This window comes from Amblyomma americanum, chromosome 1 (genome assembly GCF_052857255.1).
Source record: "Amblyomma americanum isolate KBUSLIRL-KWMA chromosome 1, ASM5285725v1, whole genome shotgun sequence".
In the NCBI taxonomy this organism is placed as follows: Eukaryota; Metazoa; Arthropoda; class Arachnida; order Ixodida; family Ixodidae; genus Amblyomma; species Amblyomma americanum.
Window position 1 is genome coordinate 306,327,763 of NC_135497.1, and position 23,813 is coordinate 306,351,575.

Sequence of the window (23,813 nt, forward strand, 5' to 3'; positions counted from 1 at the left end):
TGAGATAAAATGCGTACCTTTATATGGCTGGCGATTTCTCGCGGGTCAGCGCTTTATGAGGTCGTCGTAATGTCGTGGCAAAACTGTGAACACCAGCACGACACTAGCCACGTGCTCCTGCAGCAGCAAAACGAGGTCTTGTAATGCGCAAGGCATGTAGGTAAGCGGTACAGCACTTCATGAAGCGAAATTTGAGATAATATGCGTACCCTTATGTGGCTGGCGATTTTTCGCGGGTGAGCGATTTATAAGGGTCATCGTAATGTCGTGGCAAAACTGTGAACACGAGCACGACACTAGCCACGTGCTCCTGCCACAGCAAAAGGAGGTCCTGGAATGCGCAAGGCATGTAGGTAAGCTGTACAGCACTTCATGAAGCGAAATTTGAGATAAAATGCGTACCTTTATGTGGCTGGCGATTTATCGCGGGTCGGCGCTTTATGACGGTCGTCGTAATGTCGTGGCAAAACTTTGAACACCAGCACGACACTAGCCACGTGCTCCTGCAGCAGCAAAACGAGGTCTTGGAATGCGCAAGGCATGTAGGTAAGCTGTACAACACTTCATGAAGCGAAATTTGAGATAAAATGCGTACCTTTATGTGGCTGGCGATTTATCGCGGGTCGGCGCTTTATGAGGTCGTCGTAATGTCGTGGCAAAACTGTGAACACCAGCACGACACTAGCCACGTGCTCCTGCAGCAGCAAAACGAGGTCTTGGAATGCGCAAGGCATGTAGGTAAGCGGTACAGCACTTCATGAAGCGAAATTTGAGACAAAATGCGTACCCTTATGTGGCTGGCGATTTCTCGCGGGTGAGCGATTTATAAGGGTCATCGTAATGTCGTGGCAAAACTTTGAACACCAGCACGACACTAGCCAGGTGCTCCTGCAACAGCAAAAGGAGGTCCTGGAATGCGCAAGGCATGTAGGTAAGCGGTACAGCATTTCATGAAGCGAAATTTGAGATAAAATGCGTACCTTTATGTGGCTGGCGATTTCTCGCGGGTCAGCGCCTTATGTGGATCGCCGTAATGTCGTGGAAAAACTTTGAACCCCAGCACGACACTAGCCACGTGCTCCTGCAACAGCAAAAGGAGGTCCTGGAATGCGCAAGGCATGTAGGTAAGCTGTACAGCACTTCATGAAGCGAAATTTGAGATAAAATGCGTACCTTTATGTTGCTGGCGATTTATCGCGGGTCGGCGCTTTATGAGGGTCGACGTAATGTCGTGGCAAAACTTTGAACACCAGCACGACACTAGCCACGTGCTCCTGCAGCAGCAAAACGAGGTCTTGGAATGCGCAAGGCATGTAGGTAAGCGGTACAGCACTTCATGAAGCGAAATTTGAGATAAAATGCGTACCCTTATGTGGCTGGCGATTTCTCGCGGGTCAGCGCTTTATGAGGGTCGTCGTAATGTCGTGGAAAAACTTTGACCAGCACGACACTAGCCACGTGCTCCTGCAGCAGTAAAACGAGGTCCTGGAATGCGCAAGGCATGTAGCTAAGCGGTACAGCACTTCATGAAGCGCGATTTGAGATAAAATGCGTACCTTTATGTGGCTGGCGATTTCTCGCGGGTCAGCGCTTTATGAGGGTCGTTGTAATGTCGTGGAAAAACTTTGAATACCAGCACGACACTAGCCACGTGCTCCTGCAGCAGTAAAACGAGGTCCTGGAATGCGCAAGGCATGTAGGTAAGCGGTACAGCACTTCATGAAGCGCGATTTGAGATAAAATGCGTACCTTTATATGGCTGGCGATTTCTCGCGGGTCAGCGCTTTATGAGGTCGTCGTAATGTCGTGGCAAAACTGTGAACACCAGCACGACACTAGCCACGTGCTCCTGCAGCAGCAAAACGAGGTCTTGTAATGCGCAAGGCATGTAGGTAAGCGGTACAGCACTTCATGAAGCGAAATTTGAGATAATATGCGTACCCTTATGTGGCTGGCGATTTCTCGCGGGTGAGCGATTTATAAGGGTCATCGTAATGTCGTGGCAAAACTTTGAACACGAGCACGACACTAGCCAGGTGCTCCTGCAACAGCAAAAGGAGGTCCTGGAATGCGCAAGGCATGTAGGTAAGCGGTACAGCATTTCATGAAGCGAAATGTGAGATAAAATGCGTACCTTTATGTGGCTGGCGATTTCTCGCGGGTCAGCGCCTTATGTGGATCGCCGTAATGTCGTGGAAAAACTTTGAACCCCAGCACGACACTAGCCACGTGCTCCTGCAACAGCAAAAGGAGGTCCTGGAATGCGCAAGGCATGTAGGTAAGCTGTACAGCACTTCATGAAGCGAAATTTCAGATAAAATGCGTACCTTTATGTGGCTGGCGATTTATCGCGGGTCGGCGCTTTATGACGGTCGTCGTAATGTCGTGGCAAAACTTTGAACACCAGCACGACACTAGCCACGTGCTCCTGCAGCAGCAAAACGAGGTCTTGGAATGCGCAAGGCATGTAGGTAAGCTGTACAACACTTCATGAAGCGAAATTTGAGATAAAATGCGTACCTTTATGTGGCTGGCGATTTATCGCGGGTCGGCGCTTTATGAGGTCGTCGTAATGTCGTGGCAAAACTGTGAACACCAGCACGACACTAGCCACGTGCTCCTGCAGCAGCAAAACGAGGTCTTGGAATGCGCAAGGCATGTAGGTAAGCGGTACAGCACTTCATGAAGCGAAATTTGAGACAAAATGCGTACCCTTATGTGGCTGGCGATTTCTCGCGGGTGAGCGATTTAAAAGGGTCATCGTAATGTCGTGGAAAAACTTTGAACACCAGCACGACACTAGCCAGGTGCTCCTGCAACAGCAAAAGGAGGTCCTGGAATGCGCAAGGCATGTAGGTAAGCGGTACAGCATTTCATGAAGCGAAATTTGAGATAAAATGCGTACCTTTATGTGGCTGGCGATTTCTCGCGGGTCAGCGCCTTATGTGGATCGCCGTAATGTCGTGGAAAAACTTTGAACCCCAGCACGACACTAGCCACGTGCTCCTGCAACAGCAAAAGGAGGTCCTGGAATGCGCAAGGCATGTAGGTAAGCTGTACAGCACTTCATGAAGCGAAATTTGAGATAAAATGCGTACCTTTATGTTGCTGGCGATTTATCGCGGGTCGGCGCTTTATGAGGGTCGTCGTAATGTCGTGGCAAAACTTTGAACACCAGCACGACACTAGCCACGTGCTCCTGCAGCAGCAAAACGAGGTCTTGGAATGCGCAAGGCATGTAGGTAAGCGGTACAGCACTTCATGAAGCGAAATTTGAGATAAAATGCGTACCCTTATGTGGCTGGCAATTTCTCGCGGGTCAGCGCTTTATGAGGGTCGTCGTAATGTCGTGGAAAAACTTTGAACACCACTACGACACTAGCGGCGTGCTCCTGCAGCAGCAAAACGAGGTCGTGGAATGCGCAAGGCATGTAGGTAAGCGGTACAGCACTTCATGAAGCGAAATTTGAGATAGAATACGCACCTTTAAGTGGCTGGCAATTTCTCGCGGGTCAGCCCTTTATGAGGGTTGTCATAATGTCGTGGCAAAACTTTGAACACCAGCACGACACTATCCACGTGCTCCTGCAGCAGCAAAACGAGGTCTTGGAATGCGCAAGGCATGTAGGTAAGCTGTACAGCACTTCATGAAGCGAAATTTGAGATAAAATGCGTACCCTTATGTGGCTGGCGATTTCTCGCGGGTCAGCGCTTTATGAGGGTCGTCGTAATGTCGTGGAAAAACTTTGAACACCAGCACGACACTAGCCACGTGCTCCTGCAGCAGTAAAACGAGGTCCTGGAATGCGCAAGGCATGTAGGTAAGCGGTACAGCACTTCATGAAGCGCGATTTGAGATAAAATGCGTACCTTTATATGGCTGGCGATTTCTCGCGGGTCAGCGCTTTTTGAGGTCGTCGTAATGTCGTGGCAAAACTGTGAACACCAGCACGACACTAGCCACGTGCTCCTGCAGCAGCAAAACGAGGTCTTGGAATGCGCAAGGCATGTAGGTAAGCTGTACAACACTTCATGAAGCGAAATTTGAGATAATATGCGTACCCTTATGTGGCTGGCGATTTCTCGCGGGTGAGCGATTTATAAGGGTCATCGTAATGTCGTGGCAAAACTTTGAACACGAGCACGACTCTAGCCAGGTGCTCCTGCAACAGCAAAAGGAGGTCCTGGAATGCGCAAGGCATGTAGGTAAGCGGTACAGCATTTCATGAAGCGAAATGTGAGATAAAATGCGTACCTTTATGTGGCTGGCGATTTCTCGCGGGTCAGCGCCTTATGTGGATCGCCGTAATGTCGTGGAAAAACTTTGAACCCCAGCACGACACTAGCCACGTGCTCCTGCAACAGCAAAAGGAGGTCCTGGAATGCGCAAGGCATGTAGGTAAGCTGTACAGCACTTCATGAAGCGAAATTTGAGATAAAATGCGTACCTTTATGTGGCTGGCGATTTATCGCGGGTCGGCGCTTTATGACGGTCGTCGTAATGTCGTGGCAAAACTTTGAACACCAGCACGACACTAGCCACGTGCTCCTGCAGCAGCAAAACGAGGTCTTGGAATGCGCAAGGCATGTAGGTAAGCGGTACAGCACTTCATGAAGCGAAATTTGAGATAAAATGCGTACCCTTATGTGGCTGGCGATTTCTCGCGGGTCAGCGCTTTATGAGGGTCGTCGTAGTGTCGTGGAAAAACTTTGAACACCACTACGACATTAGCCGCGTGCTCCTGCAGCAGCAAAACGAGGTCGTGGAATGCGCAAGGCATGTAGGTAAGCGGTACAGCACTTCATGAAGCGAAATTTGAGATAGAATACGCACCTTTAAGTGGCTGGCAATTTCTCGCGGGTCAGCCCTTTATGAGGGTTGTCATAATGTCGTGGCAAAACTTTGAACACCAGCACGACACTAGCCACGTGCTTCTGCAGCAGCAAAACGAGGTCCTGGAATGCGCAAGGCATGTAGGTAAGCGGTACAGCATTTCATGAAGCGAAATTTGAGATAAAATGCGTGCCTTTATGTGGCTGGCGATTTCTCGCGGGTCAGCGCTTTATGAGGGTCATCGTAATGTCGTGGAAAAACTTTGAACACCAGCACGACACTAGCCACGTGCTCTTGCAGCAGCAAAACGAGGTCTTGGAATGCGCAAGACATGTAGGTAAGCTGTACAGCACTTCATGAAGCGAAATTTGAGATAAAATGCGTACCTTTATGTGGCTGGCGATTTCTCGTGGGTGAGCGCTTTATGAGGGTCATCGTAATGTGGCAAAACTTTGAACACCAGGACGACACTAGCCACGTGCTCCTGCAGCAGCAAAACGAGGCCTTGGAATGCGCAAGGCATGTAGGTAAGCGGTACAGCACTTCATGAAGCGAAATTTGAGATAAAATGCGTACCCTTATGTGGCTGGCGATTTCTCGCGGGTCAGCGCTTTATGAGGGTCGTCTTAATGTCGTGGAAAAACTTTTAACACCACTACGACACTAGCCGCGTGCTCCTGCAGCAGCAAAACGAGGTCCTGGAATGCGCAAGGCATGTAGGTAAGCGGTACAGCACTTCATGAAGCGAAATTTGAGACAAAATGCTTACCTTAATGTGGCTGGCGATTTCTCGCGGGTCAGCGTTTTATGAGGGTCGTTGTAATGTGGCAAACTTTGAACACAGCACGACACTAGCCACGTGATCCTGCAGCAGCAAAACGCGGTCCTGGAATGAGCAAGGCATTGTAAGGATTCTGGTGACAGCCCGTCTGGTTCAGCTGCGTATTCGGCCCGGGACACCTGCAGCCGGGGTCCCTACACGGCGATAGGCATCTTCGTTCCCACGGCCTGTCCCCGCTTGGGTTATTGGATTCGAGACGGACGACTCTGCCACCGTTTGTAAACAACATTGCTACTGAGGCAGTTAGCGACCCCGAGCAGGAGTGGCTCACCCCTTCAACTGTGTGGGCTCGCTGGTGCCTCGCCCGTTCGGACTTTCCGGAAGACGTGTTCGGCTTGACAGCGTGAGAACTGTCGTTCGGACGCGAAGACAACGCTCTCTGGTGGGGGCGATTGTCCAGCTGCACCCTCTCTCTCCGGCGAGGCATGTTACGGGGGCGTGTACCTATGTGAATTGGTGTGTGTGTACGACAGCGCAAGTTAGGCCACGCCCAACCTGGCGAAGACCTCCTCGAACCTGGGGAATCCTAGGGACCAGACCCTTTTAAAACCGGACGACGAGTGCCATAAGAAGGAATCCTCGATCATCCTCAGATCTTCTCAGATCCTCCGACCTTCCCCCATCACCCTCCAATGGGTTCCTAAATCTTGTAAATATTGTAAAATAACCCCCCTGTACAGTTTCCTTCATAACCAAGTCCGTCAACGTCATTCGTAGAAGGGACCTGCGGCGCTGAAAGAGTCAGCTCACTCAAGGACCCTTCATCTCCAACAACTGGTTGGCAGCAGCTGGGATGGACCGTGCGACATCGTGCTTTCTCAACCGGTAAGCATTTCGGCATTTTGCTATAGGATTCGCCAAGCTTCAGATTTTGAGAGAATAATCTAGAATCACTGGGAAGTGTATGTCAATCGAGAAAGAGTAATCTCACGACATTTTGCAGATAGCATTGCCAAAGTGGAGAAAGCGTTGTCATGGACCTTATCAAATTGTGAAAGTCGGCCTTGCTGTAGTTATGCGAGGAACTGTCAATAGAAGTACAGGGCACAATTACAAAACCTGGAATATGCAAGACAATTAAAAAACATGTAGAGGACGATCAGCTGGTACATACGTGGAATTTGGTACAGGAAGAAAAAAGAAAAAGAGAAGCGGAATGGGAAAAAGAGAAAGTACGGCGAAAGTGGGAAGCTGAAATAGAAGAAAGTAATCTAAAGCGATTGCAGCTTGAAAGCAAAAATCGAAAAAAAGGCGACAGTACGAGAGCCGGGTCTCCTAAAAGAGCAAGCGATGTACAATCATATAGAATGAACAGATTCATGCAGCCCTAAGAAAGTGGAAGGGACATGGGATTGTACCTGGGAAACTTTGAGAGAACTTGCGAAAGAGAGAACTTCGCTCGCAGTACATGGCCGCAACGGCTTCTGACACTCTTGCCATATGAATTAACTGAAGTCATAGCGAGACTTAGCACACAAGACGCAGCTGACTACGAAAAAGCTAAAGCCAGCCGGCTAAAAAGGTACCGGCTGTCAGCCGAAGCTTTCCGACAGCGCTTCAGGAACACAATGAAAAACGATAGCGAGGGCTATCCGGATTTCGCGTATGGCCTAAAGATGAATCTGCTAGAGTGGCTAAAAGGAGCCGAGGTTTATGAAAGCCGAGACAGAATGATCGAGTGTTTTTGCCTTAAGCAATTTTACCCAAGCATTCTCCAAGTGGTGAAACTGTGGGTTCAAGACAGGGAAAAAGTCGACACAGTTGAAAGGGCCGCTGAGCTAGCAGAGGAGTACGTTTCGCGCAGAAGGTTGAGCACTGAAGAGGGTGCGTCACACGCTCGAAACGCGATGCGAGATAAAGCGCCTAGCAGAAAGACGCGAAGTGCTAGAAGTTCGGAGCAATCAGAGGCAACGAAGGTAGCGCCAGAAAAGCGTGAAGAACAGGCAAAGAGACAGGGAGCAGACAAAGCCGCGAAAAAAGAGTTTGAGGCTAGTAGGCCATTTCTTTGCTACAACTGCAATGGTGTCGGGCACTTTGCAGCCAAGTGTACAAAGCTACGTTTGGTGCTCTCGTGCGTCGAGGATAACGCCGAGAATCTAGAGCTCCTTAAGCCATACCTGCACGAGCTGCACGTTAACGGGAAACCGTGCAGAGTGCTTCGTGATAGCGCCGCGACGATGGACTTTGTCCATCCGTCTTACGTTTCAACGTACAATTTTACGGGAGAAGTCTCGTGAATAAAACAGGCAGTAGAAGAACACAGTGTATGCCTTCCCATAACTAGAGTTAAAATTTGTGGACCGTTTGGAGAGCTAATCACTGAGGCCGCAGTTTCGAAGGCCGTGTCCCTTCAATATCCTTACCTCTTCTCGAATCGATCAGACCAATTGCTACGCGAGAGAGGCCAGAAGCTCAGAAGCGGGGTGATACAAACTTTGACAAGGTCGAAAACTCGTCAGCTCGCGTCTCAACTAAGTCAGATTCCAGAACCTCAAGGAGCCAGAGACGCACCAGCCAGCGTATCGTTGCAAACAAATGAGGAGGGAAGGGAACCAACCAGGAATGAAAGCCAGACAGCTGGCCGAGCAGATGAGCGACCAGGGACTTCAACCACTAAGTCGGTAGAGGAGGCAGAAAACGCTGAAGGATCCGTTTTATCTACAACATCGCGTAGTTTTGATCGCATTTTGCATGTGAACAGGGAGTCCCTAATAAAAGAACAGAAGCAGGATCCCAATTTGGAAAGACTGCACCTTACAGCTATAGAGGGCATTGCGAGACGCAACATAACGATGCATGAGAAGGGAGGCTTACTATACCGACACTACCAGGACAGAAAACGCAAAACATTTGATCAGCTGGTCGTGCCCGAAAAATACAGAGCGGACATTCTGAGTCTCTGCCACGGAAATGGCTGGGCAGGACATATGGGAATCAATAAAACAAAGGAGCGGCTATTATTAGAACATTATTGGCCGGGTTGTTTCAAAGATGCAGAACGCTACGTAAAATCATGCGATGCGTGCCAGCGCATGGGCAAGCCGGGAGAGACATGGAAGGCTCCACTTAAAATTGTTCCATTGATCTCCGAACCCTTCCGCCGGCTTGTAATAGACACAGTAGGCTGATATGCTTGGGGTATCGGGACCGAGGTCTTCACCGCATGACGATGAACTCTGCAGACAACGGAGGGAAGCCTTCAGGAGGGTTGGTAAACTTGAAGGTTTATTTACATATTTACAAGAGAAGCAGGGAGACCCAAAAGTCAGAGATGGAGTGCCGTGAAACCAGCCAAATCGCGGCTTAAATACAGTGGATATTCCCTAGGCACCTAGCTAGGGAAACCGGTGGCTGATCAAGCGTCCAATAGGAAGACACACTCTTCATAGTCTCTTCCCTAACCCCGTGACCGCTCCGCCCCCAAAAACACGTGCACAGGCGATAAGGAATCCTGGCGCCTTGAGGTCCTGGAATTGTTTCCGACCGGTTGAGCAGGTCCATAAGTTCGTTGGCTTAGCAGGCGGTGACCCCCTCCGTGGGAAAGAGGCGTCCTGGAATGTGGCTTCCGACGGGTTGATCATGTGCACAAGGTCGTTGGCTTAGCAGGCGGTGATGCCCTCCGTGGGAAAGAGGCGTCCTGACGACCCCGGGCATTCCCGAGGGTAAGATGAATCAGCCGTGTCTGCCTCCGCTTTGTCTGGCCGCACGTGCAAGCGAGCGAGGCGGGTTCGGCGCCTTTGTTCGCGTCTTTCTGCCGGTCCACGTGAGGGCACAGTTCGGGAGCAATGCCGCATTCCATACTCCGACGGGATGAGAGGCCTTTCGTCACAGCTCACCGTCGCCAGGAGCCGTTCCTAATCCTCTTCTCAGGACGACAGCACCTTTGGGTCAAGCATAGTTCGATGGCGCCTGCCGGGCTCGTCTGTTCCCGCTGTCGGGGCCTCCGATCACAACTAGTACCTTTGCCTAAAACGAAATCAGGCTATAAGTACTTGCTTACAGTCAGGCAGGTTCCTCTCCTCCCTTGACTCCTTTCTCTTCTTTTCCCGATTCAGCCAGACCACATGAAGACTTCAGATTATAAAGTGCCGAATTTATTGACTTCTATGCACTTATTGCGGTGACACCACTCTGCCGTCGGGATACGGCCTCTCGTCACGGCATCCACAACCCGTCCGTCCAGTCCTTCTTGGTCGTCTCTCCTCTCTTCCCGGTCCTCCCCTCCAGTTTGCTCTCCCTCGTCCTTGCTTCCCCGCTGCTCCCTTCGGTCGGCTCCGTGGGAAGGCATCTTGAGCTGGTTCCCGTCGTTACCGAGGCGGCGCGCAGACCTTGGTCTTATCAGATGATGACTGCTGTTCGGGGGGGGGGGGGGGTCTCTCGTCCGTCGCCGCTTAGCGGCAAGCACACACATAGGAACACAAAGCACCGGCTGTTTCTTGGGCGCGCCGAATCGACCGTGCGTACACACACATAACCGCAGATGCGATAAGGACGCGCGCCCGACACTTACTATGCTATGTCCCGCCACAAAATTTCCCGAAGCAATTCCGTTGAAGGACTTGAGCTCCACAGAAATAGTTGACGCCCTTTTGTCAGTGTTGGCGAGAATAGGATTTCCGGCCGAAATCCAAGCCGATCAGGCGACGGTCTTTAGAAGCGCCTTGACGACCACATTCCTAGAAAGATGCGGAATAAAACTGTTACACAGCTCGGTGTATCATCCGCAGTCCAACAGTGTAGAGAAATGGCATTCGGTGCTGAAGCGGGTGCTACGCGCTCTTTGTTATGAGCATAAAGCAGACTGGGAGGATGGTCTGCCGGCCACACTTTTCGCTTTACGAACAGTCCCCCACGAAGCTACGGGGTTTACGCCAGCAGAACTCGTGTATGGACTCTCCCCTCCGAATGCTGAGAGAAATGTGGCAAGGGACAGGAGAGAACCAGACAGTGGTTGAGTACGTGCTTAAGCTACTGGACCGCCTTAACAACACGAGGGAATTAGTAAACCGAAATATGAAAGCTGCCCAGGAGGCCGCTGTAAGGTTTCTGGCGACAGCCGGTGGTCTGATTCAGCGGCGTATTCGGCGAGGACACCTACAGCCGGGGTCCCTGCACGGCGATAGGCATTTTGGTTCCCACGGCCGGTCCTCGCGAGGTTTATTGGATTCGAGACGGAGCATTCCACTGCCGCTTGTAAGCCTTGTTCCCGGAAGATCGTGCGGCCCGGAGGCAGTTGGCGACCGCCAGCACCGAGCAGGGGTGACTCACCCCTTCAACTATGCCTGCTCGCCGGCGCCTCGCCCATTCGGACTTCCCGGAAGACGTGTCCGGCTGGAGCGTGAGAACTGTCGTTCGGAAGCGAAGACACCGCTCTCTTTGGTGGGGGCAATTGTCCAGCGGCACCCTCTCTCCGGCGAGGCATGTGACGGGGCCCTGTCCCTATGTGAAGTGGTGTGTGTGTGTGTGTGTGTGTGTGTGTGTGTGTGTGTGTGTGTGTGTGTGTGTGTGTGTGTGTGTGTGTGCATGCGTGCGTGCGTGCGTGCGTGCGTGCGTGCGCGTGCGCGTGTGCGTGTGCGTGTGCGTGTGTGTGTGTGTGTGTGTACGACAGCGCAAGTTAGGCCACGCCCAACCTGGCGAAGACATTCTCGGACCTGGGGAATCCTAGGGACCGGACCCTTTTTAAACCGGACGACGAGTGCCGTGAGGAGGGAATCCTCGATCATCCTCAGATCTTCTCAGATCCTCCGACCTTCCCCCATCACCCTCCAATGGGTTCCAAAATCTTGTAAATAATGTAAAATAAACCCCCTGCACTGTTTCCTTCATAACCAAGTCCGACAACGTCATTCGGAGAAGGGACCTGCGGCGCTGAAAGAGTCAGCTCACTCAAGGACCCCTCGTCTCTAACAACTGGTTGGCAGCAGCTGGGATGGACCGTGCGACATCGTGCTTTCTCAACCGGTAAGCGTTTCGGCATTTTGCTATAGGATTCGCCAGGCTTCAGATTTTGAGAGAATAATCTAGAATCACTGGGAAGTGTATGTCAATTGAGAAAGAGTAATCTCACGACATTTTGCAGATAGCATTGCCAAAGTGGAGAAAGCGTTGTCATGGACCTTATCAAATTGTGAAAGTCGGCCTTGCTGTAGTTATGCGAGGAACTGTCAATAGAAGTAGAGGGGAAAATTACAAAACTTGAAATATGCAAGACAATTGAAAAGCACGTAGATGACGATCAGCTGGTAGATACGTGGAATTTGGTATAGGAAGAAAAAAGAAAAAGGGAAGCGGAATGGGAAAAAGAGAAAGAACGGCAAAATTGGGAAGCTGAAAAAGAAGAAAGAAATCTAAAGCGATTGCAGCTTGAAAGCGAAAATCGAAAAAAAAGGCGACAGTTCGAGAGCCGGGTCTCCTGAAAGAGCAAGCGATGTACAATCATATAGAATGAACAGATTCATGCAGCCCTATGAAAGTGGAAGGGACATAGGATTGTACCTGGGAAACTTTGAGAGAACTTGCGAAAGGGAGAACTTTGCTCGCAGTACATGGCCGCAACGGCTTCTGACACTCTTGCCATGTGAAGTAGCTGAAGTCATAGCGAGACTTAGCACACAAGACGCAGCTGACTACGAAAAAGTCAAAGCCAGCCTGCTAAAAAGGTACCGGCTGTCAGCCGAAGCTTTCCGACAGCGCTTCAGGAACGCAATGAAAAACGATAGCGAGGGCTATCCGGATTTCGCGTATGGACTAAAGACGAATCTGCTAGAGTGGCTAAAAGGAGCCGAGGTTTAAGAAAGCCGAGACAAAATCATTGAGTGTTTTTGCCTTGAGCAATTTTACCGAAGCATTCCCCAAGTGGTGAAACTGTGGGTTCAAGACAGGGAAAAAGTCGACACAGTTGAAAGGGCCGCTGAGCTAGCAGAGGAGTACGTTTCGCGCAGAAGGTTGAGCACTGAAGAGGGTGCGTCACACGCTCGAAACGCGATGCGAGATAAAGGGCCTAGCAGAAAGACGCGAAGTGCTAGAAGTTCGGAGCAATCAGAGGCAACGAAGGTAGGCCAGAAAAGCGTGAAGAACAGGCAAAGAGACAGGGAGCAGACAAAGCCGCGAAAAAAGAGTTTGAGGCTAGTAGGCCATTTCGTTGCTACAACTGCAATGGTGTCCGGCACTTTGCAGCCATGTGTACAAAGCAACGTTTGGTGTTCTCGTGCGTCGAGGATAACGACGAGAATCTAGAGCTCCTTAACCCATACCTGCACGAGCTGCACGTTAACGGGAAACCGTGCAGGGTGCTTCGTGATAGCGCCGCGACGATGGACGTTGTCCACCCATCTTACGTGCCAGTGGACGATTTTACGGGAAAAGTCTCGTGGATAAAACAGGCAGTAGAAGAACACAGTGTATGCCTTCCCATAGCTAGAGTGATAATTTGTGGACCGTTTGGAAAGCTAATCACTGAGGCCGCAGTTTCGAAGGCCGTGCCACTTCAATATCCATACCTCTTCTCGAATCGATCAGACCAATTGCTACGCGAGAGAGGCCAGAAACTCGGAAGTGGGGTGAAACAAGCTTTGACAAGATCGAAAACTCGTCAGCTCGCATCTCAACTAAGTAAGATTCCCGAACCTCAGATAGCCAGAGACGCACCAGCCAGCATATCGTTGCAATCAAATGAGGAGGGAAGTGAACCAACGAGGAATGAAAGCCAGACAGCTGACCGAGCAAATGAGCGACGAGGGACTTCAACCACTAAGTCGGTAGAGGAATCAGAAAACGCTGAAGGATCCGTTTTATCTCCAACATCGCGTAGTTTTGATCGCCTTCTGCAGGTGAACAGGGAGTCCCTAACAAAAGAACAGAAAACAGGATCCCACTTTGGAAAGACTGCACCTTACAGCTAAAGAGGGCATCGCGAGACGCAACGTAACGATGCATGAGAAGGGAGGCTTACTATACCGACACTACCAGGACAGAAAAGGCAAAACATTTGATCAGCTGGTCGTGCCCGAAAAATACAAAGCGGACATTCTGAGTCTCTGCCACGGAAATGGCTGGGCAGGACATCTGGGAATCAATAAATCAAAGGAGCGCCTATTCTATTATGCGAAAACCGCCAAGGTCTATTATGACAAAAACGCGCGCCTTCGAGGTTTCACCGCGGGCGATCGCGTGATGATCATCCGGCCATCGAGAAAAAATAAGCTGGAAGTTCACTGGGATGGTCCAGTGGAAGTGTTGCAAAAACTTTCGGAGAATAATTACGCGCTAAGGGTTCCAGTCAGGGGAAAGCAGGTGAGAATCTATCACTGCAATCTGATGAAGCCGTTCGTGGAACGCAGCGGGATCGTCAATCTGACTCTAAATGAACCATAAGAGCTGGACAGCGAGAGTCAGGGTTGGAAGGGAGGTGCGGACGCTGGTGACAACGTGGAGAACTTTCTGGCTCTCTCCGTAAATGCAGAATTCCTAAGCGGGACCCAGGTCGACACGCTAAAGCAGTTGTTGAGCGAATTCGCTGACCTATTTAGCAGTCGCCCGGGAAAGACACACCTCCTGGCACACGAAATCGAGCTCACCTCTGATGAGCCGGTACGGTCGAATCCCTACAGGGTATCACAGAGGCAAAAAGAAATAATGGACGCGGAAATTCAGCGCATGTGGGAGTTAGGGGTTGTACAGCCAGCGGAAAGTGACTATACCTCACCGCTAATTCTTGCTGAGGCCACAGGGAAAGATCCTCGTCCCTGCGTGGATTATAGAAAGCTGAATGCAATTACCAGGGATCAGTTATACCCGATTCTCAACATAGAGGAAAGGATAGAAAGGGTGAGCGGCGCGAAATTCATTTCCATCGTACGGGGATATTGCCAAGTTCCCCTCTCAGAAAGCGCGAGCAGGTATGCCGCTTTCATCTCCCCAGCGGGCACCTTTCGTCCCTTAATGCTTAGTTTTGGGTTGAAGAATGCCCCCTACAGCTTCTAGAAACTCATGGACATCGTACTGAAGGACATGCAGTGCTTTGCACTCCCTTATTTCGACGATGTGGCAATTTTTTCGGAAACCTGGCAAGAGCATCTAGAACACCTAAAGACCGTGTTTTCCAGTTTACGACAGGCTGGACTGACACTGAAGGCAGAAAAGTGTAGATTTGGTTGCACTCAGGTGACGTACTTGGGCCACGTTGTAGGCCAGGGAACTAGGAGCCCATCCGAGTTAAAGATTGCCCCGATCGCAGCATTTCCTCAACCACAGACGAAAACGGACATTCGCTCCTTTTTGAGATTAGTTGGGTACTACCAGCGATATATTCCTAGCTACTCACAGCGGGCTAGTCCCTTAACTGACGCCTTGCGAAAGGGAGCACCTACTAACGTAAGTTGGGATAACCAAGAAGAAAACGCCTTCAAAAGCCTGAAGGAAGCACTCGTGCCCCGACCCTTGCTCAGGACCCCTGACTATGGGAAAGAGTTTATAGCCCAGTGTGATGCCAGCGATAGAGGGCTGGGTGCTGTCTTAAGCCAAGATGGCTACGACCATGAAGAACACCCAGTTCTGTACATCAGCCGCAAACTGACCAGTAGAGAGGAAGCGTACAGCGCTCCCGAAAAAGAGTGCGCGTGTTTAGTTTGGGCAGCGCGGAAGTTGTCTTGTTACCTGTACGGAGCAAAGTTTGTATTTGAGACTGACCATAGTCCTTTAAAGTGGCTGCGACAAATGTCCCTCAAAAATGGTCGCTTGCTCAGATGGAGTATGGCTCTCCAACAGTACAATTTCTCGGTGCGTTATAAGGGGAAACTGCACGGAAATGCCTATGGCTTGAGCAGACTGATGTAAGCGGGAGAACTTAGAGGAATCTCCTCCTGTGTGAGTGTCTTTTTTTACTTTGTTCCGAGTAATCCGGCTGTGGTAGTTTCAAGAGGGGATGTTTCGCGCTCAGTCGGCAAAAAATTAACCCAAATTTAAACACAATTTTTTAAAAGTGTATTGTCAATGGAAGAAGCCTGGTGATTCTTTGGCGAATTCCGAGCGCTTGCGGGTGGGGCAGTGCTTTGCGGTTTGGAACGTCCCACCTGCGCTTTCCTTTGTTGGTGATGCTTTGGGTTCTGCCTTGGGGGCGCTGATATTGCAATGCAGGGGACCAACACGGACGCCATCTCATCTCTTCCTGCCCAGCGGTCGTCAACACTGGACATTCGAGAATTTTTGGGCCGCGGAGGAGCTGTAAGGACTCTGGCGACAGCCCGTCTGGTTCAGCTGCGTATTCGGCCCGGGACACCTGCAGCCGGGGTCCCTACACGGCGATAGGAATCTTCATTCCCACGGCCTGTCCCCGCTTGGGTTATTGGATTCGAGACGGACGACTCTGCCGCCGTTTGTAAACAACATTGCTACTGAGGCAGTTAGCGACCCCGAGCAGGAGTGGCTCACCCCTTCAACTGTGTCGGCTCGCTGGTGCCTCGCCCATTCGGACTTCCCGGAAGACGTGTTCGGCTTGACAGCGTGAGGACTGTCGTTCGGACGCGAAGACAACGCTCTCTCTGGTGGGGGCGATTGTCCAGCTGCACCCTCTCTCTCCGGCGAGGCATGTTACGGGGGCGTGTCCCTATGTGAAGTGGTGTGTGTGTACGACAGCGCAAGTTAGGCCACGCCCAACCTGGCGAAAACCTCCTCGAACCCGGGAAATCCTAGGGACTGGAGCCTTTTAAAACCGGACAAGTGCCATAAGAAGGAATCCTCGATCATCCTCAGATCTTCTCAGATCCTCCGACCTTCCCCCATCACCCTCCAATGGGTTCCTAAATCTTGTAAATAATGTAAAATAAACCCCCTGTACAGTTTCCTTCATAACCAAGTCCGACAACGTCATTCGTAGAAGGGACCTGCGGCGCTGAAAGAGTCAGCTCACTCAAGGACCCCTCACCTCTAACAGCATGTAGGTAAGCGGTACAGCACTTCATGAAGCGAAAATGGAGATAAAATGTGTACCTTTATGAGGCTGGCGACTTCTCGCGGGTCAGCGCGTTATGTGGGTCGTCGTAATATCGTAGCAAAACTTTGAACACCAGCACGACACCAGCCACGTGCTCCTGCAGCAGCAAAACGAGGTCCTGGAATGCGGAAGGCGTGTAGGTAAGCGGTACGGCACTTCATGAAGCAAAATTTGAGATAAAATGCGTACCTTTATGTGGCTGGCGATTTCTCGCAGGTCAGCGCCTTATGAGGGTCGTCGTAATGTCGTGGAAGCGAGAACTGTACAGAAATTTCAGCTGGCTGTCGCCGACGAGCGCAGCACGCAAAAAAGCCATACCTGCTGGACAGCTCCAGAAACTCGCGCACCGCTGCCTAGGCTCACGAAGGGACTGCCCGCGGACTACGCACGCCCGGCGGACACGGACCTAGTGATTCCCTAGGCCCTCTAGGGAGAGGCTGAGAGAGGCGCGGCGACCCCACATCCGGTTCAGAACGACGGCGAAGCGAAAAAAACGTCACGCAGACACGTATCCCACCGACCAATCGGCGTTTCCAGCCTACCTACCCTCAAACGCTTCTTACGGCTCCGGGCGTTTCGGCCCCGGTAGCTGGGCCAAGCCGTTAGGCCTAGTCAACGAGAATCATGACCCAGACGGCCACAGCGATGGAGATTAGTATGCCAATGACGGAAAGCAAGATTTCGGAGTTGCAACTTGGCAGCCTTGAAGGAAGAACGAGTGTTGTAGTCCAAGGCGAAGATCTTATTCCCAATGATACGGCGGAATGGACGAACTCAGGCAAGTGAGCCAATCAAGTCGACGTCGCTTCGAAAGTTGGTGAGTTCTCTTCAATTTACCATCAACCTAGATCGCGAGATCATGTTAATTATGCCAGAGGAGTTGCGGCAGCAGTCACGAAGGCAGCACGTATGCCATCAATAATGCCGAAAGACGACATCCAGATTATTGTGAGACCACGTGGCGGACTCAATATAGCCAGAACTGAAGCTTCGATCATCATGTCGGCCATTATTGCGGCGGCAGGTGTACCGAAAATGGAAGCCAATGAAGCCACAACTTGCACCAATGTAGCGCAAAATATCATCGCTGTGAGTACCCCAGGACAACGTCGCGCAGGGTTGTATCTTAGGATGCGAGGCCTCTTTATAGGAGGAAAGAGTCATGAAGTCAGTACTTATCAGGCGGCACAAGAGGATGCAGTGAAAGGAGTGATAAGAGGAGTAGCGATTGAAGGCTCCCCTTCCGAGATTAATCATAATATTGTAAACCCGGCCAACCCGCTGGATATTCAGGCACACAGAATTGGAAATACGACAACAGTAATTGTTCTGTCTAAAGGACCCAAGGTCCCTAATTATGTGAAATATGGCCCCATACTCTTGCGGTGTGCACTGTATCAGAAGCATTTCGATGTGTGCCGACAGTGTGGAAAAGTCGGACACAGAAGCGATGTGTGCCCATTTCCTGATACTAGAGTTTGCCTTGCATGCGGTGAAGCTAACCCTAACGCGGATCACGAACGCCATTGTAAACCTAAATGCAAGCTGTGCGGTGGCCAACACGGGACCGGCGCCCGGGAGTGCACAAACAAGTTTAAGGTGTCCTATGTTGTCAAGCGCAGACAATGGAATCGTAAGATGGAGGACTTGCGAAGCCAGCAGCTGCACCGTCTCCCAGAACGAGAAGCCGACTTCCCGCCACTGCAGCAAACCTCGGTCGAGTGCACAAGAGGACGGTCCCAAACACGCGGAAGCAGCAGGCAACGTTCTAATAGTGAGCGAAGTTTGAGTCGTAACCGACAACCGTCACAAACTAGAGAACGTATTGTCTGGGCAGATACCCTCAAGGAACCCAAGATACCAGAGCGACGACCCTCCGCAGAGTACGCTGCCATCAAGGCCCTTCGTGCGGAGAATGAGCAACTCAAGCAGAAGATCGCTGCTCTCGAACACACAAACAAGAGCATCAGTGCGAAGCTGGACCAACTCCTCGCACTCCAGCAACAACCGCAACCAGCACCGCCACAACCGCAACTCCGAGACCAGCCGCCGGCAGAACCCATTACCCAGGGATCCATGCCCTAAAAGATCCCAGGGATCACCAAAGTGATACGGAACCGACGCCCAAAAGACGAGCACTCGAGGCTACCAAGGACCGAAAGATCTTAGCGCGACTTGACAACTTGGAAGACCGCTCTGAAGCCTTCAGCAAGGTGACCAACGAACGCTTTACGAAGCTCGAACAGACGTGCCAGAACGTGCAAACTATGATGATGCAGATGCAAGCACAACTGCAAATGCTTATGACGCACCTTGGACTAAGTGGAGATCCCCAGAAAATGCAGCCCGTCATCTAGCAATCCGTGCCCGGACAACTTCCACAATGACTTCCCCCGTAAAAGATCTGGTATGGCATTGGAATTGCAATGGTTACGCAAGGAAAAAAGCACTACTACAACAGCACCTCAAGCACCTCACCCGCAAGTCTGATGTCATTATGGTACAAGAAACACAAAGCGAAGTCACGCCGAAGCTATCTGGCTATCGCGCGCACACAAGTCCACCCAGCGCGCGCCGCAGCCACGGGAGCTGGGCGAGTAGTCTGTATCTTCGTACGCAAAGCAATTACATTTGTGGAACACGACATCATTGTCAACAACACGGTTGAGCACTGTGCATTGGAAGTTATTACGGGCAAGAAGCACAAGGAGAGTACCTTTCTAGTCACAGTATACAGCAGTCCGGCACATCGACAGCAACGATTTCGCGCACTTATACACAATACAAGCCGACTGGCTGAAGGAAACACACTACTGATTGGCGGGGACTTTAATGCACCGCACCAAGACTGGGGATATACGAAAACGACCGTAAAGGGCCGCAATCTACAAGAAGACGCAACAGATGCCGGGTTGCACTTGCTCACAGATCTGGCATATCCCACACGCGTTGGCACATCGATTACATGGGATACTACTACACATCTCACCTTCATCAGGATTGAGGGAAGCTCACGAGGGGCCCGATGGCGGAACACGGGTGACGATTACGATAGCGACCATTACGTCATCGAAGTTGTCGTCCCACTCATCGATCCCAAGAGTATCCCCACTACCCGAAAACATCGTATTGCAGACTGGAACGAGTTTCACCGGTGTCTTCCGGAGGAACGCATGGATATAGACGACATCGAGAAGTGGGCAGAAGCCATCGTACAGGCTACTTCAGCTGCAACTAAGGAGATTGAGACGGACGACAGTATCGGTCAGATGGATAGTCGACTTTCTCACCTACTTGAAGCCAAGCGGTCCATTAAAGCGCGCTGGAAAACAAAACGCACAAACAGACAGACGTCTCCGTAAGAAGATTGCTATTCTCAACCAGCAGATCGAGGCACACTGCAAGGTGTTATGCACTCTGCAATGGCACAAAGTGTGTAGCGAGGCCGATGGGCAACTACACAAGGGCGGAACGTGGGGTATGCTCAGGCACTTACTCGACGAGACTAAGACAAAGAGCTATCACCACAACACTCTTGCCCGAACTCTACACAGAACCATCACGGAACTGGGAGAACGGGCAGTTGGCAAGTGCTTGGACGCCAAGTATCTACCAGTGTCCCCCACAGACAGGCACCCGGAATACGCCGGAACGGACAACGATGTGCTAGACCGTGAAATTGAAGTTTGGAAAGTACGAGCAGCCCTGCAAGCCCTCAACTCCAAGTCGGCGGCGGGCCCCGATCGCGTAACGAACAAGGTCCTTAAGAATCTTAACGATCCCGCCATCGAAGCCGTCACGCATTACTACAAGTGCTGGCAAGAGGGTCGACTCCGAAGCCAATGGAAGACGGCTAAGACTATCGTAATTCCGAAGCCAGGCAAGCCACCCAGCATAGAGCAACTCCGACCGATCTCGCTCACTTCGTGTGTGGGAAAAGTCCTGGAGCACGTTCTAATGAATCGCTGGCAACGTTATCTAGAAGACGCCGAACTCTACCCCAACTCTATCATCGGGTTCCGGGAGAAGTTGAGTACACAAGATGCAATGCTCCTTCTCAAACACGAAATAATCGACGACGTCACGAACACCCGAGACAACAAGACGATACTGGGCCTCGATCTCCAGAGCGCCTTTGACAAAGTGTGACACTGCGATTCTAGCACAAGTGTCCAAGTTGAACATGGGGAAACGAACGTACGACTACATCCGTGACTTTCTCACTGGTCGCTACACGCAGATATGCGCCGGCAATCTACAACTACCAGAGAAGCAGCTCGGCAGTGTGGGCACTCCACAAGGATCTGTGATATGCCCATTGCTTTTCAACATAGTCATGATTGGAGTCGCCAACCGCCTCGAACACGTGAACACGTGAAGGGTGCCCGGCATACCATCTACGCCGATGACATTACCCTGTGGGTAACGGGCCGTAGCGACGGCCACATCGAAGATACACTTCAGGAAGCAGTGAATGTTATTGAAGACCAACTCGACGGGACGGGCCTCACCTGTTCCCCTTCGAAATCAGAACTCACCATTTCACCTAAGGGTCGACGGGTAACACAGTCACCGACTACCATCACAGTGTGCACGGCGGGAGGTCGATTCCCGAGACAAGATACGTGTTTTGGGTCTCCTGGTGGAGCGCAACCGCGTCAACGGGGCAACGGTCAGCAAGTTAGCGACGAAGGCTGCTGCGGCGGTACATCTCATCCGTCATATCTCCTCACGTCTTGCAGGAATGAAAGAGGCAAGTCTCACCCGCCTCGTACAATCATTCGCCATCAGCCATATCGCATACGTGGCTGCTTTCCATAACTGGCGACAGTGCGAGCGGAAGAAGGTGGACGCCATCATCGCAACACTTACAAGACGGCTTTGGGACTTCTCCAGAGCACAAGTACTGAAAAACTCCTGGCCCTTGGTGCCCACAACACCTTGGACGAGATTGCTGAAGCCCAACGAATCGCCCAGATAGAACGCCTATCCGGTACGCGGATGGGTCGTCATATTCTCCAACACCTAGGTCTACTATACACAGAAGACAAGCGAGAGCCCAAAGATCGGATACCGATGATGTTCGCAACCATCTGATTGTCTGTCCCCTCCCCCGGAATATGAACCCCGAGCACAATCACGAGAGGAGGCTAGCTAGAACGAAAGCTCTGATCGATCTTCATGCCAACGACACTGGTGCCGTGTACGTAGACGCGGCCGAACATCAGGACCAACCCGGTACCTTCATAGCCGCAGTAGTTGCGGCTGCGACGGCAACACCAAGTCTGCTGCGAGCTTCCGGTCCAGTAGAGCACATCACACAGAAGAGGTGGCCATCGCCCTGGCCATCGCGGACCACAAGTGTAGCACGGTGTTAAGTGACTCTCGGACAGCAGTGATGAACTATGCTCGGAACAATGTGTGCTTCGTTGCTGCGCGTGTCCTTCGTAGGGCGTGGGTGCGTGATGGTGCAGTGTCCATCAAGTGGTTCCCGACCTATATGGGTCCCAGTGTTTCGTGTAAATGGAACGCAAACCACAACGAGACGGCCAACGCTGTCGCGCGAGGACTGGCGAACCACGCGGCGGCTACGGGTGCCGGGCCCTCGGAGTGGCAGCCCTTCGATATCAGCAAGGACCCCATGACCACCTACAACGACGTTGTGAAATGGTATCGTTTACGAAGGAGGACTATGCCGCCCCGCACACCCGGGTCTCACCCGGTCGGAGGCAGTGATCTACAGACAATTACAGACCGGCTCGTTACTGACTCCAGTGCTTGCTAAGCATATATGTGTATAAGAGTGACGTATGCAGATTATGCGCGAAGGAGCGGGCCACAGCAGCCCACATCCTGTGGAACTGTGAACTTCATCCGTGTGAGGCCAGTGCGATGACGACGATCCCGCCGAAGTTTGAAGCTGCAGCGCCGAGTGGAGACTACGACACCCAACTTCAGGCCGTCCAGCAGGTTGCGGCGGCCCTCGATAGACAGCGACCGGAAGAGGAGGCGGAAAAACTATTTTCATCGACCAAGGTAGCAGTTGGTGTGGGGTTATAGCCCCATCAAGTGGCCATGAGCCCGTGGCGTCCGGCGACTTCTAGAGCCCTGGTCACAACCCGCACCCGAGTCGGAACTGAGCAATGCGGCCTCCCACTGGTCTGGATTCGAGAGCTGCAAACCTCGCGGAGGGGAGTCCTGAGGGCAAGCCCAGAGTATGTGGGATAGAGTGGCATCTTGGCCACACAGTTGACAGGAGGGAGAGTAGACCCCAGGGTATATGCGGGCATATATCGCGGGGTTGGGGAAGGTGTTCGTTTGGAGTTGCCTCCACGCAACCTCTTGGGGTTTGGTGAGAGAAATATGTGCGGGGGGATATAGAAGTCTACCTAAACGGTAGTGCATGGTTATGTCATGAAATGTAACCATACGATCTCTCGCCGTCCGCAGGACGGGCGACAACACATCCCGGTCGACGAATCCTCGGGCATGATTGTGGGCTGCCTCGTTCCCTGGATGGGATTAGTGCGCAGGTACCCAGATCAATTGGATCGGGCGGAGTTGGTCCTTGGTGGAGCAGAGGAGAGATAGGGTGACGGGGGAGACCCGGCCTTTGGCGAAATTACGAATCGCAGATTTAGAGTCGCTGAAGATGGTTTCTGCAGAGGTGGAGACCATCGCCAAGGCTATGGTCGCCTCCTCGGCCTCTTCAGACGATCTGACGGAAATGGAGCACGCAACCAACAGCCGTCCACAGTAGTTTTTCAACCGCGAGCGAAAAGGCATCGCGATCATAGTATTCGGCGGCGTCGACGTGGACCGCTGTCTGATCTGTTAAATACTTTTTATGCAGAGACTTAGCCCTGTCCTTGCGGCGAGCGACATGATACTACGGATGCATGTTTTTCGGGAGAGGGGTAACGATAAGGTTGCTGTGGATATGGGACGGAAGCTGGGCCTTGTCGGCGACGGTCGTCCCAGCCCCAGTACCCTAATTGTAGATACTTCACGTATGGGTTGGCCACTAGCAGTAATGCAGATGGGAGGATGGCCGTGGAGGCCGGGTTGACCTCGAATGAGCAGCAGCTCGGACTTCTGAGGTGAGCACGAGAGGTCGGCTCCGGCTACGTGGCGCTCAATGACATCCA

General features: G+C 51.7%; 1 protein-coding gene and 1 pseudogene across 1 annotated transcript; both read left to right on the forward strand.

Annotated features, from left to right (window-relative positions):
- The first annotated feature begins 17,429 nt into the window (after positions 1-17,429).
- Positions 17,430-18,750, forward strand: LOC144119891 (uncharacterized). The gene is made up of 2 exons (XM_077652404.1): positions 17,430-17,443; positions 17,514-18,750. Exons 1-2 carry the CDS (start codon positions 17,430-17,432, stop codon positions 18,748-18,750), a joined length of 1,251 nt encoding a protein of 416 aa, XP_077508530.1.
- A 1,088-nt stretch (positions 18,751-19,838) lies between these two features.
- LOC144119901 (uncharacterized) lies at positions 19,839-22,450 on the forward strand (annotated as a pseudogene).
- The last annotated feature ends 1,363 nt before the right edge of the window (positions 22,451-23,813 follow it).